Consider the following 23,920-nt stretch of genomic DNA (forward strand, 5'->3'; position numbering starts at 1 on the left):
CATTATCTAAAAAAATAGTTTTATTTTTCCTCCCGTGAAGTACAGAAGCTGTGTTTGCTGTTGGGTAGCTACAATCATAGCAACCATCACAATGTGAAATCTGAGGAAGGGAGGAATCATAACCTCAACAGAGCTATTCTGGCATTACTGTAATAGGTGGATGCTGTGTGCAGTATATGCTCCACATATGCTTATGACAAGGAAGTGATTAACAGAATGCTTGGTAACCTGTTACGATTGCTTAACCTATCATTTTTTCAACCTATGTGCTCTTTTATGCTCAGAAGTGGTGAAACATGAAATCAACTCAGATTTCATTGTTCTAGGTTAAATGAAAGTTGCGGGGACCTCTGTGGAGCTGGTTAGCTAGCCTAGTGGGGAAAAATCTTTCCTTTTTTGTGGTTTTTTTTTTTTCATTCTGAATGAAAGCCTGAGTCTTTGCCTTCCCTATGGCAGATAAGGTCTGTGTTAACTGATACCGTAAGTCAAGCTCTGCTTTTCAGATTGTTCCCCTGACAACCATGAACTGTCACAACAGATGGGGATAGTTCAGCTTATTTATTTCTTGAGCATAAGAAATATTCCCAGAGAGAGGGACCTCTTGGGCTAGGTGATTCTGGGAGATGGGGATTCTTGTTCCTTTTGGACATGACCTAGTAAATGTTTTTTGCCTCATTTTTGCTTCCTCTTGCATGTAGATTGGTGTTTAAGTCTTTGGGTCTATTTTCATGCACCTGTATCACAATGAGTAAATAGTACTGACTTCTATAACAGATGTATTGCATATTTAATGTTTGCTAAGTGATTTGAATTGATTGCATTAGAAACATTGACTCTTTGTCTTCACAAAAGAGGTTCCAAGCTTGTAGGTGACACAAACTGTGTCTATATAATAAGGGTTTTAGCATAAGTTGCAACAAAGGTTAGCTTTCTATTTTCATTTTTGCTTTTACATACCATACTGCAGCTGTTCTGCTTCTAGACACTATTAATTCTGTGCTGTCATGGTTTAACCTCAGCCAGCAACTAAGCACCACACAGCCACTCACTCACTCCCCCCCACCCAGTGGGATGGGGGAGAGAATTGGAAGGAAAAAGGCGAAACTCATGGGTTGAGTTAAGAACAGTTTAATAGAACAGAAAGGAAGAAAATAATAATTATAATAATAACAATAATAAAATTACAATAATAATAATAATAATAATAATAATAATAATAAAAGGATTGGAATATACAAAACAAGTGATGCACAATGCAATTTCTCACCACTTGCCAACCGATGCCCAGTTAGTTCCCAAGCAGAGATCCCCCCCAGGCCAACTCCCCCCAGTTTATATACTGGGCATGACATCACATGGTATGGAATATCCCTTTGGCCAGTTTGGGTCAGCTGTCGTGGCTGTGTCCCCTCCCAACTTCTTGTGCCCCTCCAGCCTTCTTGCTGGCTGGGCATGAGAAGCTGAACAATCCTTGACTTAGTCTAAACACTACGTAGCAACAACTGAAAACATCAGTGTGTTATCAACATTCTTCTCATACTGAATCCAAGACATAACACTATACCAGCTACTAGGAAGAAAATTAACTCTATCCCAGCTGAAACCAGGACATGTGCTTAGAAGTTATGCCATTGTAAAGTTTGTTTCAAATACAAATGTTTTGATTTAGTTTGCTTTTTAGGAAGTTTTCTGACTGCTCACCCACTGTATACTTTTGTATCAGTGAGCTGAAGCATTTACACCAGTGTCTGAGGGACACCTTTAAACTTGTAGTGCAAATATAAATGCATCTGTTTGTTTTCATATAGTAGCAAGCTGACCCAATCAAGTGTCCACTGAAAGTACCAGATGCTTCTGTGGATCTGTGTGATCATGTCAATAACTAGTCCCTGTTTCTTCTGGGGAGTGAGCAAGTCACTGTTTCTTCTGGGGAGTCTCATTTTCCTGTGGTCAGTATCCGTCAGAAGCTGGCATGCTTCCTGGGGTATGTGCCAGTGGCTCTGTAGTTTCACGCTGTAGCAGCAGCATTACTGACCGATGCCTCAGTCAAAAGCAGAGCTGCTGGTAATACTCTCAGTAGATGTATTTTCTAATAAGAGCTGGATCAGTTTTTTGTCATCAAGACCACCAGAAGTTTTGCCAACAGCAATATTGAACAATTTCCTTATGACTGACTTACAGTAAGGGAGGGATTTCTCTCTGAACCAACTGCAAATTTAAGTACGTAATCCATGTAACAGGAAGGTCATGATCTCTGTTAGGCTGCATGCTAACCAAGCTTCACCAGGGTGACTCAGATCCAGCTAGACTGTTCTAACTAAATGAGGTTGTTTCTTAGTTTTAGATACTGTATTACACTTAGACACATCTACCCCATGGATTTAGGGAGTTTATCAGTGAATATAGGGTATCAGAATGGTTCATTTGGACATTGCAGGATCTGGTAGAACACTCCCACCAAAGAACTGAGCCCCTGAGTGAGATTCACATGGAGAATTATAGTCTGATATTTAAGTGCCACTGGATCTTTGCTAACTTTCAGGTGTGCATAAAGTTTCATTCCTGCTGATGAGCTTTGATGCAGAGCCATCAAAGCAAATACTATGATGTGCCTCTGAAGGATTTACAAACAAAACTTGTCACCAACCTTTCTTACTCATGAAGTGTACTCAGACATTCCCTGAACATAGTGGTCCACTGGGTTGCACACAGTGCAGAGATCACAGAAGTCATCGCTTTCCCTCATATTCAAGAACCCAGCGATTAGAGAATGCTCTTGTTCATGAGGTTTAAGGAGAATTAGCTTGCTTGCTTTCCCTTATGTCTCATCTCAGAAGAGTAGGCTTGTTGAGAGCAACAAGGGTTCTTCAGGTCGGAATCAGGATAAAAGCTTTACTTTTAAAAAAGTCAGGCATTTCTGAAATAAGGTCTCCAGAGTGCCTGTCTGCTGCAAAGAAAATCTGTCCGTATTGGAAGACAAGGCTTGTGCTTAGCTAGCATTAACCTAGGGCTGGCGAAATAGAAAAATCATTCTTGCAACACCAATGAGAGAAAGTACAGATAACGCTTTAAATTCTGCTGTAAACCCTTCTGACTTCCCAAGTGTAATGCTAAATCATGTTATTTCCCACACTGTTCATGTTTTTCATTATCAGTGGCTGTTTGGGGTCTGGTTGCATTATAATTTAATATGAGATGATTAAAGAGATGTGACTTAGAGCTTCTCATAAACCATGTCCAGAAGGCATGGATGCCTGAATTAGGCTGTATAGTTTTCTGTCTAGTTAAGTGAGATAATATTGACTAGATCACACTTGATGAATTGATAAAATTAATGTGACAGCTCTGTGGTGATATTGCCAGAGATTTGCCCTGTACAGTGTTTCTTGACACATAAAGAGCCATAATATCAGCATTTCTCCTGGTCCCTTTTGCACCCCACACATTGCAGGTTGGACCTAAGCCTTCCCATGAGCCATGCAGTGAGCTACGATCAGAGCAATGTTGAAGATGCCTTTAGCACAACTGTGCTGAGCCCAGGCAAACCAAGTGTGATACACTGTGTGACGCAATGTGCTCATTCACCAGTTTTGAGTTGATCAGGGAAATTAAACCTGGTTGCACTTCTGTCATCAAGCAGCCAGCTCGATATCAATATGAAAAGGTCCTAGGCTTGTTTCTTACAGGATATTCTGGGGCACCTTACCTTGCTCTCTCTTTTTGAAACTATTAATTCAGAATGAAATACTTAAACTTCTGGTTGGTCAGACAGACAGCAAAATGAATGTATGCTCCTGACTACTGGTGGGGAGCTCTGTTCCAGGTCTGAAGGGGGACTGGGTGTAAGGGGAGGTCTCTCTTCGTGGATATGTGTCCTGTTTGAAGTCTGCTTTTTTTTGCAAGAAGAGACTCATTTGTCATAAGCAGCTAATGCTAGAAGAGAACTTACATTTGTGAATCCTCAACAGCACCTCCTTTCTGTGCACCTAGTCTTTCTTGAAGAGTCATGTTTCTCACTGGCTGGCTTGGGTGGCTCCCACTCAATATGCTGGCTTCCTGAATCCTGTTCCTGGCCACCCTGTGGAGGGGAGCCCAAACTCCCCAAATGCCAAAGAACTGGACACCACAGCACTCTTTGTTAAAACAATGTGGGAACAAGGCAGTTCCCAACACTAGGGAATTAAGTGACATCAAGTTGCACTTGGGTCGTTTATCTTGTTTTACAGCAGGGTTGTGATGCATGAGTGCAAATACTGATTTTAAATGGCTTCGTCTGCTCAGACTAGAAGCTTATACAGACATAGGAATGCCAATAATTTTCCAGTTGAGAAACAAGACGAAGTTGGACTTCTGGTGCAGTAGCTACTGATTTTGCATGGAGTGAAATAACACGAAGAGTCAGTGCAGAACAACCATTGTTTTACCTGCTTTTTTTTTTTATTTAAATCTTACAGTGTGTTGTTTGCAGGTCTATAAATGTCATTAAAAATAGGGCTTCAGGGGACTGTGAGAAATCATCTGGCTGATGTCCCTGACCCAAGGCAGACTCACCTGTCAGGAATGGTTTATATAGTTACATAAGTGTCCCTGTAAATCTCCAGTGGTAGAGATTTTGCAGCCTCCATAAGCGATGTGTTTCACTGCACATTTATTCCAACCACCAGAAAGATTTTCCTTTTGTCAAAATTTCTCCTGTTGCGATTTTGAGCTTATTACACTTCTCACTGAGCATAGGAAGACACTATTTCTTTTCTCTTTCTGAAATTTTGTCATTTTTCTTCATGGTCTTTTCTAGACTGCATAACCCTGATTCTTTCATGAATTTGATCAGAAATCTGAAAGACTTCTCCTACATTCACATTAGTCTAAATTGTTCCTGAAGTACAATACTCAAAATTGGACGTAGTATTCCAGCTAAAAGTCTCACCTGTATTGACTAGAAATGAAAGCTTACGTGTAAAACATGTAAGAGTCTGTTTATTCATCATGTTGTAAAACTGTTGCAAAATCATGCAGGTGGGATATTGAGTCATGTTCAAGTTTCTGTTTATTGTAATCCCAAGAAACTTTCTGGAGGAGCTGATACACTGTCATACTATTTATTTGGGGGTTTAGTAGTTGATTATTCTTACATGTAGTACTTCATCCTATTTATTTCAGATCATTGGTGTTGATAAATTGAAAATTCCTGCTGTCCTCTAAAGACCTCTCAGTTCCTACCTTGGAGTGTCTCAGATTTTATGTGTACTCTAGTAGCATCTGCATCACTTATGAAAATAGAAATAGTTTTGGAATCAGACAGACTGCCATGGAATTGTCTAATACATTATTGTTAGTTAATCATTTCATGTTTTAAAATGGGCTTAAGGGGAGGCTAGAAGAGAAATCCATTCTAGCCATTCTAGTACCTCTAGAGAGGTACTAACACATGGGAACCACACCTGGCTCTTAAAGCTTGAGATTATTAGAAGGTCCCACATATGCATCACCTATCCTTAGGCTATATGCTAAGCATCCACTTTAGGCTGCTTGTCAGAGACACTATATGTTCTGGCCATGTGGGTCAGAACAAAGATACATTTTTCACTGCACTTATGTTCTTAGGGCTATAAATTATTGATACTTAATTATGTAATGCAGCTTTTCAGCCAGTTGTGCCACCCATTGTATAGACTAGAGGAAATAATTATATTTCCCTACATTGCTATGAAACTGGCATTTGAAACAAAAGGCCCACATTAGCACATCTTTTGCTTTTTCCCTGTACACAGGACTTGCTCAGTTAAGAAAACTGGGGACATGTGACCTGATTCCCATTGCTGGTTCTATGCCAGTGGATTTTTTCCAGGAATTGAAGTTAGGTTGATTTGGTCTAAAATTCTTTGGCTTCTCTTCTTCCTTGTTAGGCATCACACTTTTATTTCCTTCCCCACCTTTTAAAATCCCACCTACACTGCAGAATTCTCCGACACAATTGCTCGCTGTGCAGGTGACTTCAAAGAGGTCTTACACTGCCCTTCCCTGGGAAGATATGCAGCTGCCTTACTCCACATGGCTGCCTTGAAAATAACCCAAACAGACACCCATACTGACAATATGGCCATACTTTTAACACCCAGAGAATTTCAGCAGGACCATCCCTTACTGCAGGAAGTACCACTTTGCTACCTATTTCTGTCACGTTTTCCAAATTAGAGAAAGGAAGGGATTTAGAAATGCTGCAAGGAGTATTCTGAGTTGCGTAGTCCCACTGTACATAATGTAGCTTGTATTACTATTTATACTGTATCTTTCTTGTATGACAAAGATAATTGCTTATCATTTTTAAGGTAAAAACCATAGGCACAACTGTTACTGTAATCTTAACAGTTCAATCAGATTACAAGATACGGAAACTAATAGACAGGTTGATTTCCAGATTAAAATGGAAATGCCTAGAGCTCCTCTACTGCTACGTTTTCATCACTTGTAAACTCCCACCTATCTCTGCTTTGTTACAGAGATACCACAAGAACAACATTCCCTCTAGTTTTCTTGAAGATCCTGCACCATTTACATTAGTGTTCTTTGCCAGGTAAACAGTGACATCCTGTTGTCTCTAAGTATTTGTGCTGTTCAGCATGGTTCTTTTACAGCATAAGCAGCACTACACCTCCCTGCCACTTTTTATCTGCATAATTAAAGTGCTTTATTGTATAATTTGCCTAAACATCTGTAGTACAATTATTGGCACATGGCAAATAACTGTGAAAAATGGTTATCAAAACCAGGAGTAAGAGAGAAAGCTGCACAAGCAAGTAAGTGATTAGAAGTTGATCTATTTGACATAAGAAAAACAACAGAGCCATCTTTCAGTTATTACTGCACAAGCAGCTGTCCTTGTGTAAAAAAAGTCAGTTGTTATGCAGAGTTTAGCTGTCTTTCCAACCACACCACATTGCATCAAAACCACTTAATTCCCTTGCTGTTTATAAAGAACACTGTATGTGTAAGCCAGGATTTATAAATATGCTAGTAGTAGTGAACCCTTGTATTAATCCAGAAGCTTCCCTATACCAACATCTTCAAATGATGCAGACTTTATAGAATTTCTGCTAGGCTGAAATTCAATTACTTGAAATGGACATAACTTTAAAAAAAAAAACCAAAAAAACCCCCACTACTGAAATTGTAAATGCACAGTGCTTGAAATAACAGCAATTTTTTAATTACTTCCTGCCTTACAAAACATTAAACTTACAGCTAAATCTCAGCATTAAGATGAGCTCATTAGGCACAAACCTCTCTTTCCTGCATATAACAAGAGAGGAGCAGCAGACCTTTTTCTTATTCATTTAATTTTAAGATAAAAAATAATTTTCAGTCTTAGACTCCTTTGTAGCTTCTGAAAGGTGAAAAAAAAGCAATGATACAATCCACATGCTTCATGGAGTTGGAGTTTTATAGTTAGTCATATGTAAATGATGACAATATTTGTGGTTCTGCCTTCAGAATAGGTCTTTTGATGCACTAGAATGTTATTTTGGTATTTTTCAACATGTACCACACTGATGATGTATATAAATTTAATCAGTAAGGGTTTTTTGTACTTAGGCCTAATATTTAGCAGTAGGACTAAATGCATTTTTAAAGTTCAGAAGAGGTGCTGGAATGAACAAAACTTTTTAAAGGATATCACATTATCAACTTTACGAGCCTCCCTTTACAGTACCAGCTTCTAATGAGGAAGTGTTTTATGCTAATTTAAGAAAGCCTTAGAACTACTGAAGAGTGCTGACCTGTAGCAGGCAATCTTATTTCATCTATAATACATAAAAGATCAGAATTTCCTTTTGCAGAAACTATGCTAAGTATACAACTGGGAATAGAATACTAGCTGATTAATGTGTTGTTAAAAGACAACTAACTTAAACTTCCAAAAGTAGTTTAATTAGAGATTATTAGATAATAGAGATAGATATTATCCTGAATTTAAAAGATGTTTAGAAAGACAGACAGACATAAAATTAAGACAATTTCTCTCATGGAAAAACCATGAGATTCTGAAGCATAATTTCTGTTTTACTCATTAGTTCATCATATCTTTGGTCAGAAAACCTGTTGCTACAATTGAACAAATTGTCAAACACAAAGACTAGCCTGAGACATGGTCAGAGAAATTGAGAAGTGGATAGATAGTGGCTAATAAAATAGGTGTGGCAAAGATATTTCAGATATAAAGAAAATAGCTTTTAACATTTTCTTTGTCTCACGAACACTGGATTTAATCAATAACATCACTTGATATTATAACAGTTATTGAAAACAACTTGGAAAACACCCTCATATTTCAGAATAAGGTTTAACCATCAGAGATTAGGGTGAACATATGGGGTGAATGCATACAGTTTTGCAGCAAAGCATGATGGAAAGAGCTGACACTAGCTAGCAATTAGAATCAGTATACCAGAGAAAGATAGACCTTGGGTATTTCACTGTCCTCAGCAACTATAAACTTGTACAAGAAGCAAATTTATCTTTACTTGTGTATCTTTGTAAAATTTCCTCACTTTAATAATTTTTGTGGAAAGAACTGCCTGTTGGACTTAACTACAGATGCAAGGAGCAAAATGCTAGCAACAAATCCAGGTTTACAGTAAGTGCTAGAGGAGAATAACACTGTGATTGCAAATCCATAAGGGAATTTTTTGCCAGTTTCTAATTTGTTGCAAGAATTTATTGCTAACTTGTTTTCTGTATTAATACCAAAATACAGTGACACTTCAAATCCACTAGAGCAATTTATTAAAAACTGCACTTTTAAACTGGGGCTTTTGTCAAATGTAACAGATTGAATAACTGGCATTGCCTAACTTTAGCCTCTAAAATACAGAAGTGCAAACAAGTTTACTTCAGCATAATTCTATATCCAAACTTCAAAACTGGTCTCTGACATTGTCAGAAATACAAACTTTTTTCAGTACCAGAGAAGTTTGTATTTGCTAGGAAGTTTGTTTTCCCAATGACAAATTTTTGAGAAGAGCTTAAACCTTGGTCAGCATTTTTGTATGAGCTCTAAGTCACACCTGACTGTGGTTCAGGAAAATAAGCTACTTATGATTAATGTTTTCAACGTGAATCTTAAGCAGCAAAGATCTAACTTGAGTCTCCTGAGTTTTAATGTATCAAGATGGTGATACATTACATATGTATATGATACATAATACATGTATATATACACTGTACATACTATACATATACACACATACCACGTATGTATAAATATATATATAGTACACCTGTGAGGGCCAAAAATCTTTTGCAGCTATTACTGTCAGTTAAGGTACAAGCACAATCATCAGGATTCACCAACCAAGAACTGGATATGCCAAACATGAAAATAAAGTCTGACACAATAGGTGTGCTTTTACTGTTCTCATTTTTAATAGTGCAAAAAAATAAGTCAGTAGTTTACTATTTGAAGATATTCCTAATTCTAAAAATATTTCCATTTGCAACCAAAAATGCAGTAGCTGCTTTTTGCAAAAACATCGGGTAAAATATTTGAGGCCAAATAAATAACTATAATGTTTTTGTGGTACTGAATATAAAACTAGTAGTCCTTCATACAACCTTAAGAAAAAAGCTTTAAAAAGATCTTTTGCCTTTGTAGAAAAGCACGTTGGCAGTGTGTATAAAGCAAATACAGTAAGTCCATTTGGAGCTCAAGCTGTACAGAAGTCAATATGTGCTAGTAATTCTCTATGCTGGCTTGTTGGATACTGCACTTTACATCTGGGACACTCGAGAAAACTTTCATCAAGAAGGTTTGAATGTTTCAGGGAAGGACTTCTGTCATACATGGTCAGCTTCTCTTCAAACACAGCTTGCAAATCTTCTTGTGGCTCCATACGTCCAGATTCCTGGAGTTTCTGGAAAAGCAGCTTTAGTGTAAGATTGGGGCATGCATGTGCTGATCAAATACTGTAGGAAAAAATATTAAGGTTTGATGGCACACAAGCCTTGTGTGTGTTATAGCACTAACGGTAGAATTTTAAAGATGGCTAAAGGCAGTTATGCTGCTTGTGTTAATTACAAAGGGCCTGTTGTGCAATTCTAACACCACATTTAAATTAGATTGCAGGTAGCTTTTCTGCAGACTATTTAAGACAGGTTTCCCACAATGGCTGACTGGGAATCCTTCCCCAACCATCTTCCTAGCTACTCACACACTATCTTTCCTTAATAAAATGATGCCTCAGCGCCTTCTACATAGGATGCTGCCTAGCTATCTTCCCAAAAACTCTGCCGTAATTTTCTCTTCTCCTGATCCCATGCGTGAAGTTTCTGTGCATGAAGGCTGACCTTAACTGTAAAACGCACCTGGTTGTCCATTTGACAGCTACTTCTCCAGCTTCTTAGCACAGAGAAACTCAAAGCTGTAGCTTCCCTGCTCTGCCCAAACTTCTGCTGTACTCCTAGCAGACAGAAGGTTTTCCAGGGGCTTCCCCTGGCAGCAGCATCTGCAATCCTAGCAAGTGAGGCTCTCCCAAGGGGCAACGCATGAGTGAAGAACATCAGTATCTCCGGATTCATTCCATTCCCTTCCTCATTTGAGAAAATACTTCCAAGTTGCATACAACTAAGAGGGAGAGTAGTCTGGCAGAGTCACAGAAGAATTCTTCTCATCTGCAACTTGTTAGGAGCTTTTGCATTTATCTCCTCTGTAAAAATCACAGTGGCCCCAGACCTGATCTAATGAAGGACACAGGTGTCTGATTTCCATTTTGAACCTCATTTAAGTCCAGAACTGCAGTTTTGACAATCCTATTCAGCTATCACCTCATCTTACAAGATACCTTATAGTAGAGTTCCAGAAGCACCAACAGTCAAAATGCATTTCTGCTCAAGACCAGGGCAATCCTGGATACAACAGAGCAAAACAGATCAATGGCTTGCTTCATACTTAATCTTTCCCTACAAATTTCTCCATTAAGTCTAGGGCTTAAATCTAGGTGGCTTGCTTTGGGCTTGTATAATAAGCAGCAAACAGACCACAGTCCTCATGATACAACAAACGTCCTTTTTCATTGTAGTAGGGAGCTTGTCTTTTTGGAAATGAAAACGCCAGGTTTTAATGACCCACCCATCCTGTATCAGATGGAAGTGGGGGAGGAATTCTATATTTAAGGATTGTGTCCTGTTCACTAGCAGCAAGTCTGAGTAGAAGCATACTGCAACTTTGTCATTGTGCAGTAGTCCAAACTAGGTAACACACTGTGATACAAAATACAATTATGTTCCCTGCTCAGGAACCTGACTATTCTGGATCTCCTTCTGCAGTACTTGTTCTCCATGCATGCTGTAGAGAAAAACAATGCCTAGCTAGCTGACATAGGGTTCTGCATCTTGGGGCCACATACCTAAAGGATGTAAGGACCTACAGTGAATATCTGATAACATTAACCAAAGACTCACTACAGTTGAAATAAGATCCCCAAATGAAAAGATGTACATTTATGCAAAATCCCTGACTAAGTTTACCTGAAAGTTATTCATTACATACCAGAGGTTCCAGACGGGTTATTTGCTCCCTGGCCTTGCGCAGTTCCTTAAGGACTTTGTTTAACTGATGCTGCAAGTTCTCGCGATCAAGCTTTTCATTTTCAAAATCTGTGGTGCATATCTGGATCTGGCAACCCCCCAAAGTGAAAAATTAAAGAATTAAAGTCAGAATTATTAAGAATTGGGGTGTGGAGAAGAGAAAGAGGAATGTTCCCCCTTTATATATTTAAAGTAATTTTTACTCTGCAATCATATCCTAAAATAGGATTTAAAAAAAAAAAAAAGTCACTTGCTGCTTTCACTACAGTGAAATTCATACATGCCTAGTTATAAAAATCTTCTCCCTTAGTAGAGATGGAATTTGAAGTTATTTTGGTTGGAGACTATTTCAAGCTGTCTTGCAATCTTAACATTTTATAGAAAAGCATATAGTGTAAGTACTTATTAAAAATGCCAGTTTCTACTTCAGGATCTTTCTTGTAGCAAGATAATTTGGACAGAACCTATGGGTAACAATGTACACCCAAGCTTAGCAAATAAGTGTAACTTTTTTTTCCCCCCCAATAACATCAATTAGATCTGTAAGAATGTAATTGGAAAAAATAAAGAAGATGGAAAAGATGGCAATGCAATTATTTGTATAACTTTATCAAGAGTATATTACAAAACTTCAGTGAGCTGATTGGTTTTCAGATGTTTTCCATACCTAACCTGAGGGTGTACAGTTGAACAAGTGGTTGTGGAGAAAATAGCATTAAGTTTGATCACACCCTCTTATCTGTAAAAGATTACAGATTTTCCTCAACAGACATGTCAAAATTTTTAGAAGCATCAGGAGATTATTCACAGTTGAATATTCATGTCTAATATTACTTTAATATACTACTCATTCTTAAATTTGAAGTTAGTCTAGAAAGCCTGTGTGCATAATACAGATTAAGTATCAGCATCTTAGCATATAATTGGCTACCTGTTGTTCCAACAAAGCTATCCTAGTGTGTTCCTCCTGCTGTTTGAGCAATGATTTGCGAAGAAGTTGCACCTACAAGACAGAAAAACATTTGTAATAAACGTCCATATACAACAGTTAAGTTTAACAAATAATGAATCTTAAAAGGGATAGAAGTAAACTTTTATATTCCAACACCAAACAGAAAATGTATGCCTGTTATGCAACAGCCAAACCAAATTAAAATATCTCTGCTTCCCTGGAGAAAACCTCAGGGAAGCATTATTATTGCATTGAGCAGGGGAAATGCAGAATGATGTTATAGTTTTAAACAAAACAAAACAAAAAATCAAACTGAACTTTCCTAGGTGATTGCCAGGATGCAGACAAAAATATACACACAAAACCTATGTTTGCACTTACATGCCACGATGTTAAAAAACAAGCAATGCAATTTTTTTTTTTAATAGAAGAGAACAAGTTTAAGACTCAGAAAGTACTATACTATAATGGATTAAGTAAATGCATACATAAAAATATCATCTGTTATCAGCATGTATCAATTCTTGTAGTGAATGCTATTGTTCAGCTGAAAAAAACACAACAAAAAAACCCAAAACCCCCCAAAACCAACAGCACCTTTTAATCGTTACTAACCAGGGAGAATCAGACAGTATTTAGAGAGGTAGACTGTTGTTCTGGTTTTAGCCTACTTTGGTGCCTAGTAAATTTTGTTCTCATACTTCAAATTTCAGTTCTACATTGCTTTGTTATCAACCCTAAACTTCTCCAAGTAGCAAGTCTATCTCATTTGGATGCCCTGAGAACAGTTCTTTTAAGGACTTTCCAGTTTCTCTTCAGCAGATACGTGGTCATGATTTCATGTCCAGAAGAAGAAACAACAGATTTTTTTTTTTTTTTGTTAGCATCACCATGCTGATAGGAATATTCCAAGACACCACTGTAACTCTCCATGTAGGGGAAGTGGCATAGTCCTCATGAGTACTCCAAACAAAAGGAGGTAAGCACTAAATATTTTTAAATACAAACATATAGCACATACATGTCTTCCCCTGCCTCTGATCAGCCAGAGTGGTTAAAGTCATTGGGCTCAAAAGAAAAGAAGGAAGGAAGAATTAAGAACTTCACATATGAACAGAATTATTTCACTGAAGTCATCAAGGTACTCTCTGGGAGATGGGCAAGCCCTGCAAACGATTAGAATCTGATGCAAAAGCAACAGAACAGATCTGGCAACAGTGTAAACCATGCCTATTGAACAGCCTGCCTGACAGGCACATCTTGGGCCTTTATAGGGAATTACAGAACTCTTCTCAGTGGTTTCTACCATAGCCATCTTCAAGACAGTGACAACTTAAGGTCCGTCCCTTCCCTTGCTTATCTGGCAATCGCTTTCTAGTACTCAGGCGTGCCTGCATAGTTCTTACCCATGGCATCATAGAGAGAACCAAATGCAGGAACTCATCTGAATGGAAAAAAAAAAACCAAACAAAAAACCCCAGCTGCATGGCCACAATGGTTGGCTGGGGTTATTGGATCGATGGGCTGAGGCCAATCGTATGAAGTTCAACAAGGCCAAGTGCCAGGTCCTGCACTTGGGTCACGGCAACCTCATGCAGCGCTACAGGCTTGGGGAAGAGTGGCTGGAAAGCTGCCCGGCAGAGAAAGACCTGGGGGTGCTGGTTGACAGCCGGCTGAATATGAGCCAGCAGTGTGCCCAGGTGGCCAAGAAGGCCAATCGCATCCTGGCCTGTATCAGGAACAGTGCGGCCAGCAGGAACAGGGAGGTGGTTGTTCCCCTGTACTTGGCACTGGTGAGGCCGCACCTCGAGTACTGTGTTCAGTTTTGGGCCCCTCACTACAGGAAAGACATTGAGCTGCTTGAGCGTGTCCAGAGAAGGGCAACCAAGTTGGTGAGGGGCCTGGAGCACAAGTCTTATGAGGAGCGGCTGAGGGATCTGGGGTTGTTCAGTCTAGAAAAGAGGAGGCTGAGGGGAGACCTTATCACTCTCTACAACTACCTGAAAGGGGGTTGTAGTGAGGTGGGTGTTGGTCTCTTCTGTCAGGTGGCTGGAGATAGGACAAGAGGAAATGGCTTCAAGTTGAGGCAAGGGAGATTTAGGTTAGATATTAGGAAAAATTTTTTTACTGAGAGGGTTGTCAAACATTGGAATGGGCTGCCCAGGGAAGTGGTTGAGTCACCATCCCTGGAGATATTAAAAAAGCGAGTGGACAGGGTACTCCAGGGCATGGTTTAGGGGGCATGGTTAATGGTTGGACTCGATGATCTTGAAGGTCTTTTCCAACCGAAATGATTCTATGATTATCCAGGGACACAGCTGCTTATCCACTAAGTATGAAACTACAAGCCCACATGTATTTTGTAGCAGCCAGGTGACAACAAATATCAGTGATATTCCATAGTTAGGATCACATGATAAAATAGCCTGTATGGACTTGAATTTTTACCTTTCCTGTTCTCATGTACAATTAACCTTGAGGATCAACTAGATTAGAATCAATTAAGTATTCTCTTACTTCTCCCTCTTGTGTCCCATAAGACCAAGGAAATAAGTGAACAAATAAGTTCCTTGTTTAAACAAGGAAACTTAACAAAAGTTTGCATTTTGATTCAAACCAATATATTAAAGAAAGTATTCAGTTTTAACCTCAAGGACATGAGTCTAGATATACATAAAGAACAGTTACCAGAGCAAGTGAGTGATGGTCCATTCTGATTAAGTATGACTTTTCAGCTCTCTTGATTCTTTGCTAGTGATGCTAAACCTCTAGATGCATGCGCTTACCTGACATAAAAGATCTTCAGACTTTTTCTTTTCTTCTTTGAGCTGTCCTTTAATAGTTTCATTTTCTTGTTTTAGTCTCTGCACTTTCTCTCCTTTAATTTTATTTTCATTTTCTAGAGTCTTCATTTCAGCAACCTGTTGTGACTGCAGTAAGGCATTTAACGTTGTTATTTCTCTTCGTGTTTCTTCATACTTCTTTTTGAATTCGTTAAGTTCAGATCGCAGCTGGGTTATAGTGCGTCTTTCAGTCTCAAGATCGCTCTTAGCAGTTAGTAACAGCTGGTCATAGTATTTTTGCTTTTCCTCTTGTAGATGACCTTAATGAGTGAGAAATAATTGAGATAGTAATGTGGGGAGGAAAAAAAAAAAAAACCACAACAAAAAACCAACACACTTAAAAAATCAGAATACCAAATCCTTGACAGGATTTTAAGGTATATTGATAGAAATCAACATTCTAGGCTCTTCACAGCCCAGACTGGCACCAAACTTTAGTTAAAACAGCTTTCAGTACTCCTAATGCAGTGAAGTCTCCTTCCCAATATAGTTACCAGAAAACTGCAACTTGGCTTGTGTGTGGTATTGCGTGCTACAGCTACTTCTTTCACTAACCCTTATAGCAATATTATATCCTTTGCCTTGACTACACAAGCTCCATGACCCACACATAGTACTTACGTAGCCTCAGGCATTATACTGACACATGGGAAGCAAGGCCCAATGGCGCTAGATTCCACTTCCAGATTTAGGCCCCTTAGCCAAGGTGCTGGCATTTCTCCCTCCCCTGGGGAGTATATAGATACCCTGGGGATCTGATGGGCTCTACTTCACCATTGTTGACCAAAGCCAGTCTGCAAAAGACAATGGAAGGTCTATCTTCCTCAAATCGTATGCCATTATTTACTTCTAAACTGCAAATAGAAGGGACTAGGATAGGGGTTTTTTGATAAAGGCATTCACTGGCTAGTGACTGTTCCTTAAACCAGAGTTTGAAAAATTTCTGCTTGTTGACCCAAGGAGAGTTTAGTAAGTAGGGAAAAAAAAGAGGCAGTCTGTAGAAATTCAGTAGTAATACAAAATATACCTAGAAGCAGAACGAAATGCAGATTTTCACAGGCTTTGCTGATTTTTGGCACTGTAAGTTTCTTAACTTTGACACTTTTCCTACTGAAGGCTTCCCCTCGTTCTTCAAACTGTAACTTACTAGGGAGAGTTTCTTGCTTGACTGTTCTCCCTCCCCTCAACTATGAACTAAGCCTTACCTTCTCGTTAGCAATACTCCTTTATAGGATGGTGAGATCCTCAGAGATACACCAACTTTTTCCTTGGAAAAAGTTGTCCTATCTACTTTCAACTTGTATAGCTAGGTTCTTAGAAACTTTGATTTCTGCTACTGTCTAGCTGCTTGAAGAGAGGAACTTTGTTATACCCTTACTCCTAGTCTCCTGGCTGCTCTGATGACAAAGCTTTGACAGCAGTAACTCAGAGTTACATTTCCTGGTGAGCTACATCAGCCTGTCTCCCTCTAAAATACAGCTTATAGATTTCTAACCACCATGAAAACAAGATTATGATGATATTTTATGGTTTTCCACAAAGATTCAAGCAGTAATACAGAAACCAAGCCACTGTACATGAATTACTGAATGGCAAGTATCTGTGGGCATACTCTTACTCCAGATAATGCTAGTTCTATTTAGTGAATTTACCTTGCAGGTCAGTTGCAGCATATATGAAATTAATAATTTGATAATAAGAAAAGCAAGCCAACTCCTTCGGGTTCTTCTGTTCAACGTGATTTTAATTTTATTCCGCACGTTGGTCAAGCACCACTCAAGTCAATCTGAATGCATGGTGCTGAGAGGGTGCTCATTATTGAGGAACTGCATAGCACAGAAGTGAGCTAGAGGTGGCCAGATCCATGTTGCGAAACACTGTTTTGGATAGGTGCCAAAACCTATCACAGGTTTTTGTGCCCTGTAACAACTGTTCAGGTAAGTAAAGAACATGGCAGTCTTGAGTCATTTTTATAATATTTATTTTGAAAAAAGTAAATTTAAAAAAACCTGATCTACACCTAGCTAATAAATCCTTAATGCTTCCATTATGTAGGTTGAAAGTGTACTTTGAAGGATGGGATACATATATATATTTGCCTCAACACTTTCCACAAACAGAGAGGTTGCTAAGAGTGTCAAGGCTGTTAAAAACCATCCTTGAAGTAGATAAGAATGTGAAATACTGTTGATCAAGTAACATAGCTAGATAACAGGAAGCAAAGAAATTTTACTTACCCAAGTTTTACCATTAAGAAACCAAAATGTTGAGAAGAAATTCTTGATTTTGTTTAATTGTGCTATAATTTGTTTTCAGAAAACTTAATTCTATAGATAATTATGGTTTGGGTTACTTGTGGGGAAGCAATAAAGTCGATACCTTCTGAATTGAATTCTTTAGATTCTTGTTTACTAACTGTTTCTGACTTCTGTTCAAGTTCAAAGATCCTTCCAAGCAGGCCCCTGACATATGCTTCACGTTGCTGGTCATACAGTAGCCACTGTTGGTTTTTCTCAAGAGCCTTCATGAAAAGGAACAGAAGAACAATAAAAAAGCCTCTGTAATTTATCAGACTTCAAAAGTATTAGTCTTATTTCTTAAAAATGTTAAAAGTTATATATTATACAGTTTAAAGATAAGCTGGAAATCGTAGTAATCTTCTCTGCAATAAATAAAACCCATCTTCATTTGGAAAGATAAGTCAGGTTGTTGCGCATAAGTTAAAATTGCAGCAATATTAAATAATGATTGGCTTACTTCTTGGAATGGGAAAATGACTTTGAAACAAAGGCTTTCATGAGTCATGCCCAGATTATGAAGAATTAACCTTTCAATCTCAAATATAAAATAAAATATAACAGATCTTGAAAATGGAATAAACTAAAACTGTATCATTGCAACTTAAGTTTGTAAGAACAAGGACATGTACTTTATATCTGATTGGATCATAGAATTATTCAGGTTGGAAGGGACCTCAGGAGGTTTCTAATCCAACCTCATGGTATCCCAGGCAGTGTCAGCTCCAAGGTCAGACCAGGTTCCTTGGGGCTCCCATTTTGTCAGCAACCACTTTGTTCTGATGTTCCAAGCAAGGTAATTTACATTCTTATGCATCTTGATACAGATAATTTGCACTTGCAATTTTGTACAGGAAACTTACATCTTTCAGTTGTTTTTCAACTTCATAAAGATTAGTTGATGATCCAGTGCTGTTTGTTACGAGTTCCTGCAGGCAAAGAACAACCTGTTAGTGTTCTTTAAAATAGATGGCTGAAACAGTAAAGCTAGTCCTGTATAACTATTAATCTCACATAATCAGCACAAGAATATTTTAAAAATGGAAAAGATGCATACATATGCCTTTTGTGTTTAAAGATCTTTATAGTTGTTTGGTTGGGTTTTTTTAAAGGATCTAAGTTATGTAGAAAACCATTTCATAGATTTAAAACAAAGTCTCCTGCAGGATACAGGACAAAGATTTACATTTAATTTCTTCCATAACTCTGCAACTCATAGTTATATTAAAACATTTCCTAAGATGACTATCTTGTGTCTTCTGCTGAACTGCTATCTTGGAAGACCTGAAGAGTGCAGGAGAGCTTCTGAAAAATGAAGATATTCAGGGAATTATTTACATGAACAAAAAAGGTAACTGTTCTATTTTCATATCCTCATACCAGTTTGACAATAAGCCAGACCTACAGGAGTTGTTGGGGAAAGCTAGAGACCTTGACAACTTCATTGGGATAACAGGAGGATTTATAAACATACGGGAAACCATGCAAGCCTGTCTGGAACGATAAGGACATACTGACTGATTTTCTGAGACCTGATCCACAGTAGAGTGCTTAAAGTATGAGTCAGAGAGTTCTTTACACCCATCTAGAACTAGAGAGCAGTTAAACAGTTATACTTCTTTCATGATCCAATATGTTTATTCACTGCATGATAGAAAGCTTTTTTGAAATTGTATAGATACAAGAGGGAACTTTAAGGAGATAAAAATGTAGATTACTACCCAAATCCAAGCTACACTTTTCCAAAGTTTTCCTGTGATTTTTGGAACATGATTTAGAACAAACTTTGTAACTGAAGAAATACAGGAGAACATGAATACAATTATTAAACTGCCTAATAAAAGTAGGATTTAGAGACACTACAGTTGCTCAGATTCCTATTTCTGTGAACATTAGAACTCTGCCTCAGTGAAAATTTTCTCAAAAATGTGTCATAAAACTGTTGTTCCTGCTGCTCATGTGCCACCTAGCAGTTTCAACCAGCATTGCTAGACTTGTTTTCAAGTTTTCCAAGACATCCAGTCAAAACATCAGTCACATTTTGTTGTCCTCTATTGATAAATCAGTAAAAAATATAAAAGAAAATTCTGGTTTTAAACTAAAAGATATTTTGGTAGTTCATTGACAAAAATATCATGGAAATCTGAATTAACATTATTAAGTTCAAAGTCTCTTGAAACTGAAAATAAACACATTACATTTGAAGTGGTATTTCCCAGGATACTGCATTATTAGAAGTGATACATATATGTATTATCATTGAAAATTAGTAAATTAAGATATTTTGCTATGTATTTGGCTAAAGCTGAATTTCTAGAAATTACTCAACTTCCAGGTAGAGCGTGGGGAACCAGCACCATCTGCAGGTCAAAAGCTGGAAAAGACCTATAGGCACCTACTTCTAGACACCAACTTCCCTGTGCCCCTTATTGTTATACTACTGCGTTTTCCATGGAACATTAGAACAGGCAGGGGTGGAAAAACAACTGTAGAAAACTAAACTTGTAAAAGCTGCCAAGTACCTGGCACCATACCTATTAATCACTTTAAATGAGAGAAGCAACTCATTATTCTTGTCCTATCATCTGTTACATTGAAGTATTTACCATGTGTGATGCCATGTAAAGTACAGGCAACTAGTTTTAACAACTGAGGAGCAGATGAGGATTCATAAGAGCAGAGAGGGGAAAGATATTCTCATGACTGAAGCCAAATTAGGTGAGGAGCTTAGTTTGGCTTTATAAGTGCCCCATGTCTATTACTGCTGCCTTGTCAGTCTGTTTAATCACTGAGGATACAAACCCAAGAAGGGCATACCTGCTTAAGCAACAGTGGATCATTACATGTAGTACCACTAGTCATACCACCTGTGTGTGAACATGAAAAAGGAACCTTACCGTACAGCATTAGAGAATTCCCTCCCCGGCTGCATTGCCTGAAGTTGTGTTCCCTGACTGTTCTTCATTTAGCATTCAGTCTGGATACCATCTCTCTTCATACAAGAATATTTCAGCATGCAACCCAACTTGTAGGAAGATTAAAAATCCATCCTATTTTATAACACATACTGGTCCTTAGTGGGCACAGATTCCAAGTTTAACCTGTAAACAGGTTAGACTTGGAATTTGCAACTGCAAATTTCTCAGTGCTTACCTGGGATGCCTGAGAAGTACTGGCTCTGTTTTCAAGCTCAGAACATTTTGCAGTAACACTGGATAAATTACATTTTAACTGGTTCATTTCTTCTGATAGAGAACAAAGTAACTGTTCTCTCCTTTCTGCTTCCTTTGTTTTTTCCTCTAGTTGACTTTGTAATAAGGAGACTTCACTATTCTTGTTTTTTGACCTAAGCTTATCTTTCAGATTTTGGATTTCTTTGTCCTTCTCTCCAAGCAGGCGGTTGTGATTTTCTTTTTCAAGGGAAAGTATTTTCTAAATGAAATGGAATTAGAGAGTGACACAAATTAATAAATGTCAGTCTATGCAACAAATGCATTAGCAAGTTTACAACCGTTTGAAAAGATACTCACTTTGAAAGGTTCTCCCTTAGTCTTTATTTAGCTGAGAATATTACTTTTTACTCAGACAATACTACAGCAATCATCTGAAATATTTCAAGTGATAGTAAAAACAGCCTGAAGTAGATAAAACAAGGAAAGAATGCAGGGAACCAAATTTCAGAGACTCAGTGGGTACTCAGTTTTGTATGTGAATACAGATCACTAAAGTATATGAACCTTAAAACCCAAGCAGTACAAGAACTCTAAACCACTTCGGTGAAGAGGTTGACGATAGGCTTCTTAGTGTTGGTTAGCATATTTAGTAGCTTTGGAGAAGCAGCAGAGCCTTCTTGCAAACTAAGTGACTGTAACTGAAGTTACAAAAGAGTTACAATAAAGCATTCAGGAGAAGGATCCTGTTTGCCAAATTGTCTGGCCTTTTACTTTAAAAATGTGCTTTATTAGATATTTTCAACAGGCACTCTCTTTTCAGCAGGCCTCCAGCATAGGTAATTATTACATAGCATTAGTACTGCATTTGAGATACCTTGGGGCTCTATGTAGACTTCTGTTATGATAGCATTTCATTTTCCTTGAGAAAGGTTGACATTGAAATGCTACATGTTGACATCAAGTCAAGAGAAGATGACAGAGAAACTGAAAGACATTGAATTTTAGAGAGCTTTATTTAGGGTGTGGTTGACAACCACACAGTGCTCACTAGAATTAAAATATTGACACCAAATAGTACGTAGTATATCTAAGCATGCCTGTGATTTTCCACCTGTAAACCAGGAACCCAATATTAAGTAACCAACACGGAGCAAGCAGGAAACTCCACCAGGCACAGCAAATACATGAATTCAGCCACAACAGTACATGAGCTGTCTAGCCATAGCTGGTACTTGGGTTAGCACTTCTGAACTGATGTTGTAGCACAGACATATGAAAAGCCTTATGGTCAAAACAAGTAGCCCAGAAATGTTAGCATGCGTAGTCTCCATTAGTTGTATCCTTTGAAAGAGTCCATTTATAGTTTCCTAGTCTTGCTGGGAAGCCTGACAGTATGCGACTTGAACTTCTTTCTCTGTAACCACAGGTTTACCTTGAATGGACTACAAGGCACAGAAATTGCAGTGTCTTAGTTTCTGCTCTTCGGTTGTAATGGAAGAATAACGTGGTGAACTGATTGCAGTTTTACTTACCTATAGCTGAGTGGGAGCTTGAGAATATAGTTCAAGCAAATAATCAGCACTTTTTAGTGTGTTCTTAGGCAGCTGTTTGCAAACGTTCTTTGCAGGAAGTATTCAAAATAATTCTCTGGGACCAACTGTTCCAAACAGTTGGACATGTGAGGGCAGGTCTTCATAGACTAATTGACACTCTGGCCTCAAGTCTTTGTATTTAACAGCCTTGTCAGATGATTGTAATTTTATTAGTTCAGTCATCGTTGAAAAATATTTGAGAACAAAAATGTCAAATTAAAACAACAGTGACATCAAAGTAAACTAAATTTTAAGAGGAGATCGGCATCCTGCTTCCAAAGCCGGACACACTCAGACTCACGATAACTATGCACAATTAGGACATCACAAACATCAGCCCGAGTACCCACATCCACCTCACCTCTAGGAGCCCGTTCCTTTCCGCGTCGGTCATTTTGTCTTTCCCTTTAACGACTTCCTCCATTGATTTTCTCAGGGCAGCGTTCTCCTGCTTATACTTCTCGAGATCACTCTCGCGTCTGGAGCTACCAGACTTTAAGCCCCACTTGCCAATAATTATCTCTTTGGCGGTCTTGGAATTCATCTTTAAACGCCTATACAAAGTAAAGGTAGCGTTACGGAAGAGCAATCCCTGCTACCGGGCCGGACGTGACTTCTTACGCAGCCTCAGTCAAGCCCGGGCAGCGCAGGACTTCCCGGCTCCCGCTGCCGGCTCTCGGACCGGGCCGCGGGGAGCAAACGGGCCCGTGCGCGCCCTGGGACACGGCGCCGTAGGGACCCTCTGCCCGCCGGAAGCGGCTGCTCCGGCCAGCCCCAGCCCAACCCCGCTTCCGGGAGTTTGAATCCCGCGGCTCCAGCATCGTCACTTCCGCCCGGGCCGCCTCACAGTCGAAGGGCTACGGCGTCGCAGAGGGGTCAGAGAAGGCAAGGGGAGGGGTTAAAGAACTCTTCCGCGGAGACACTGGCTAGAGGGGGCTGCGCGAGCAGGCGTGGGCGGGGCTGGAGGGGCACGAGCTGGGCCGGCGTGGGGTGGCCGCTCAGTGCCGGCGGGGCGCTGCCGTGTTCTCCGCGGAACGCCTGAGAGGAAGCTCCCCATTGGCTGGCGTTGGGCGACTGCGTGACCTGTCTGGCCAATGCCACGGGGCCTTTCTTCTCCCCGCTTCGTTTTCCTGCCCCAGAGCACGTGCTCGCGAGCGGTCGCCGTGGGGCGAGGGCTGGCACGGGGCGGCCGGGCCCTTCGGAGCGGGCTGGGGCGGCGGTTGTTTCCCCTTCGCGAGGCCGTAATTCATTTTCCCCCGAGGGGATTTCCGCTGCGTTGTTAAAGGGCGGCTGTAGAAGGAGGGGCGGTGGCAGGTGGGCGCCCCACCATGTTTCTTCCCGCGGGTGTCTCGCCCACCCTGCACGAGGCTTTAGTCGACCTGCTGTTCGGGGGGGGGGGGGGGCAGTGGCTACCAGCTGCCTGGGGCAGCAAGCCTGGCCTGTGGCTCTGGCTGTGGGCCAGCTGGGGGACTTGTGCGGG

The 23,920-nt window shown here is 39.5% G+C and overlaps 1 protein-coding gene across 2 annotated transcripts; it reads right to left on the reverse strand.

The window, feature by feature from the left end:
* Nucleotides 1–9,401: 9,401 nt before the first annotated feature.
* Nucleotides 9,402–23,232, reverse strand: CEP55 (centrosomal protein 55). 2 transcript variants are annotated; one of them, XM_052799955.1, is made up of 8 exons: nucleotides 22,802–23,231; nucleotides 20,829–21,107; nucleotides 18,539–18,604; nucleotides 17,758–17,899; nucleotides 15,322–15,638; nucleotides 12,515–12,586; nucleotides 11,546–11,671; nucleotides 9,402–9,911 (listed from the first exon to the last, which is right to left on the reverse strand). In XM_052799955.1, the coding sequence occupies exons 1-8, from the start codon at nucleotides 22,982–22,984 to the stop codon at nucleotides 9,705–9,707; spliced, it is 1,392 nt and encodes a 463-aa protein (XP_052655915.1). In that variant the 5' UTR covers nucleotides 22,985–23,231; the 3' UTR covers nucleotides 9,402–9,704. The 2 variants fall into 2 exon arrangements, with proteins under 2 accessions (XP_052655915.1, XP_052655916.1); XM_052799956.1 differs by having other exon boundaries at nucleotides 9,667–9,963; nucleotides 22,802–23,232.
* Between the last annotated feature and the right edge of the window lie 688 nt (nucleotides 23,233–23,920).

The sequence above is a fragment of the Harpia harpyja genome, chromosome 10 (genome assembly GCF_026419915.1).
Source record: "Harpia harpyja isolate bHarHar1 chromosome 10, bHarHar1 primary haplotype, whole genome shotgun sequence".
Classification (NCBI taxonomy): domain Eukaryota; kingdom Metazoa; phylum Chordata; class Aves; order Accipitriformes; family Accipitridae; genus Harpia; species Harpia harpyja.

Excerpts from the sequence above, each read along its gene's own strand:
- CEP55 (XM_052799955.1), bottom strand. The coding sequence starts at position 22,984 with ATGAATTCCAAGACCGCCAAAGAGATAATTATTGGCAAGTGGGGCTTA. Across the intron at positions 21,108-22,801 it reads AAAGGAACGGGCTCCTAGAG|AAAATACTTTCCCTTGAAAA; the intron begins GTGAGGTGGATG and ends CATTTCATTTAG. Across the intron at positions 12,587-15,321 it reads CTGAAGATCTTTTATGTCAG|GTGCAACTTCTTCGCAAATC; the intron begins GTAAGCGCATGC and ends TCTGTCTTGTAG.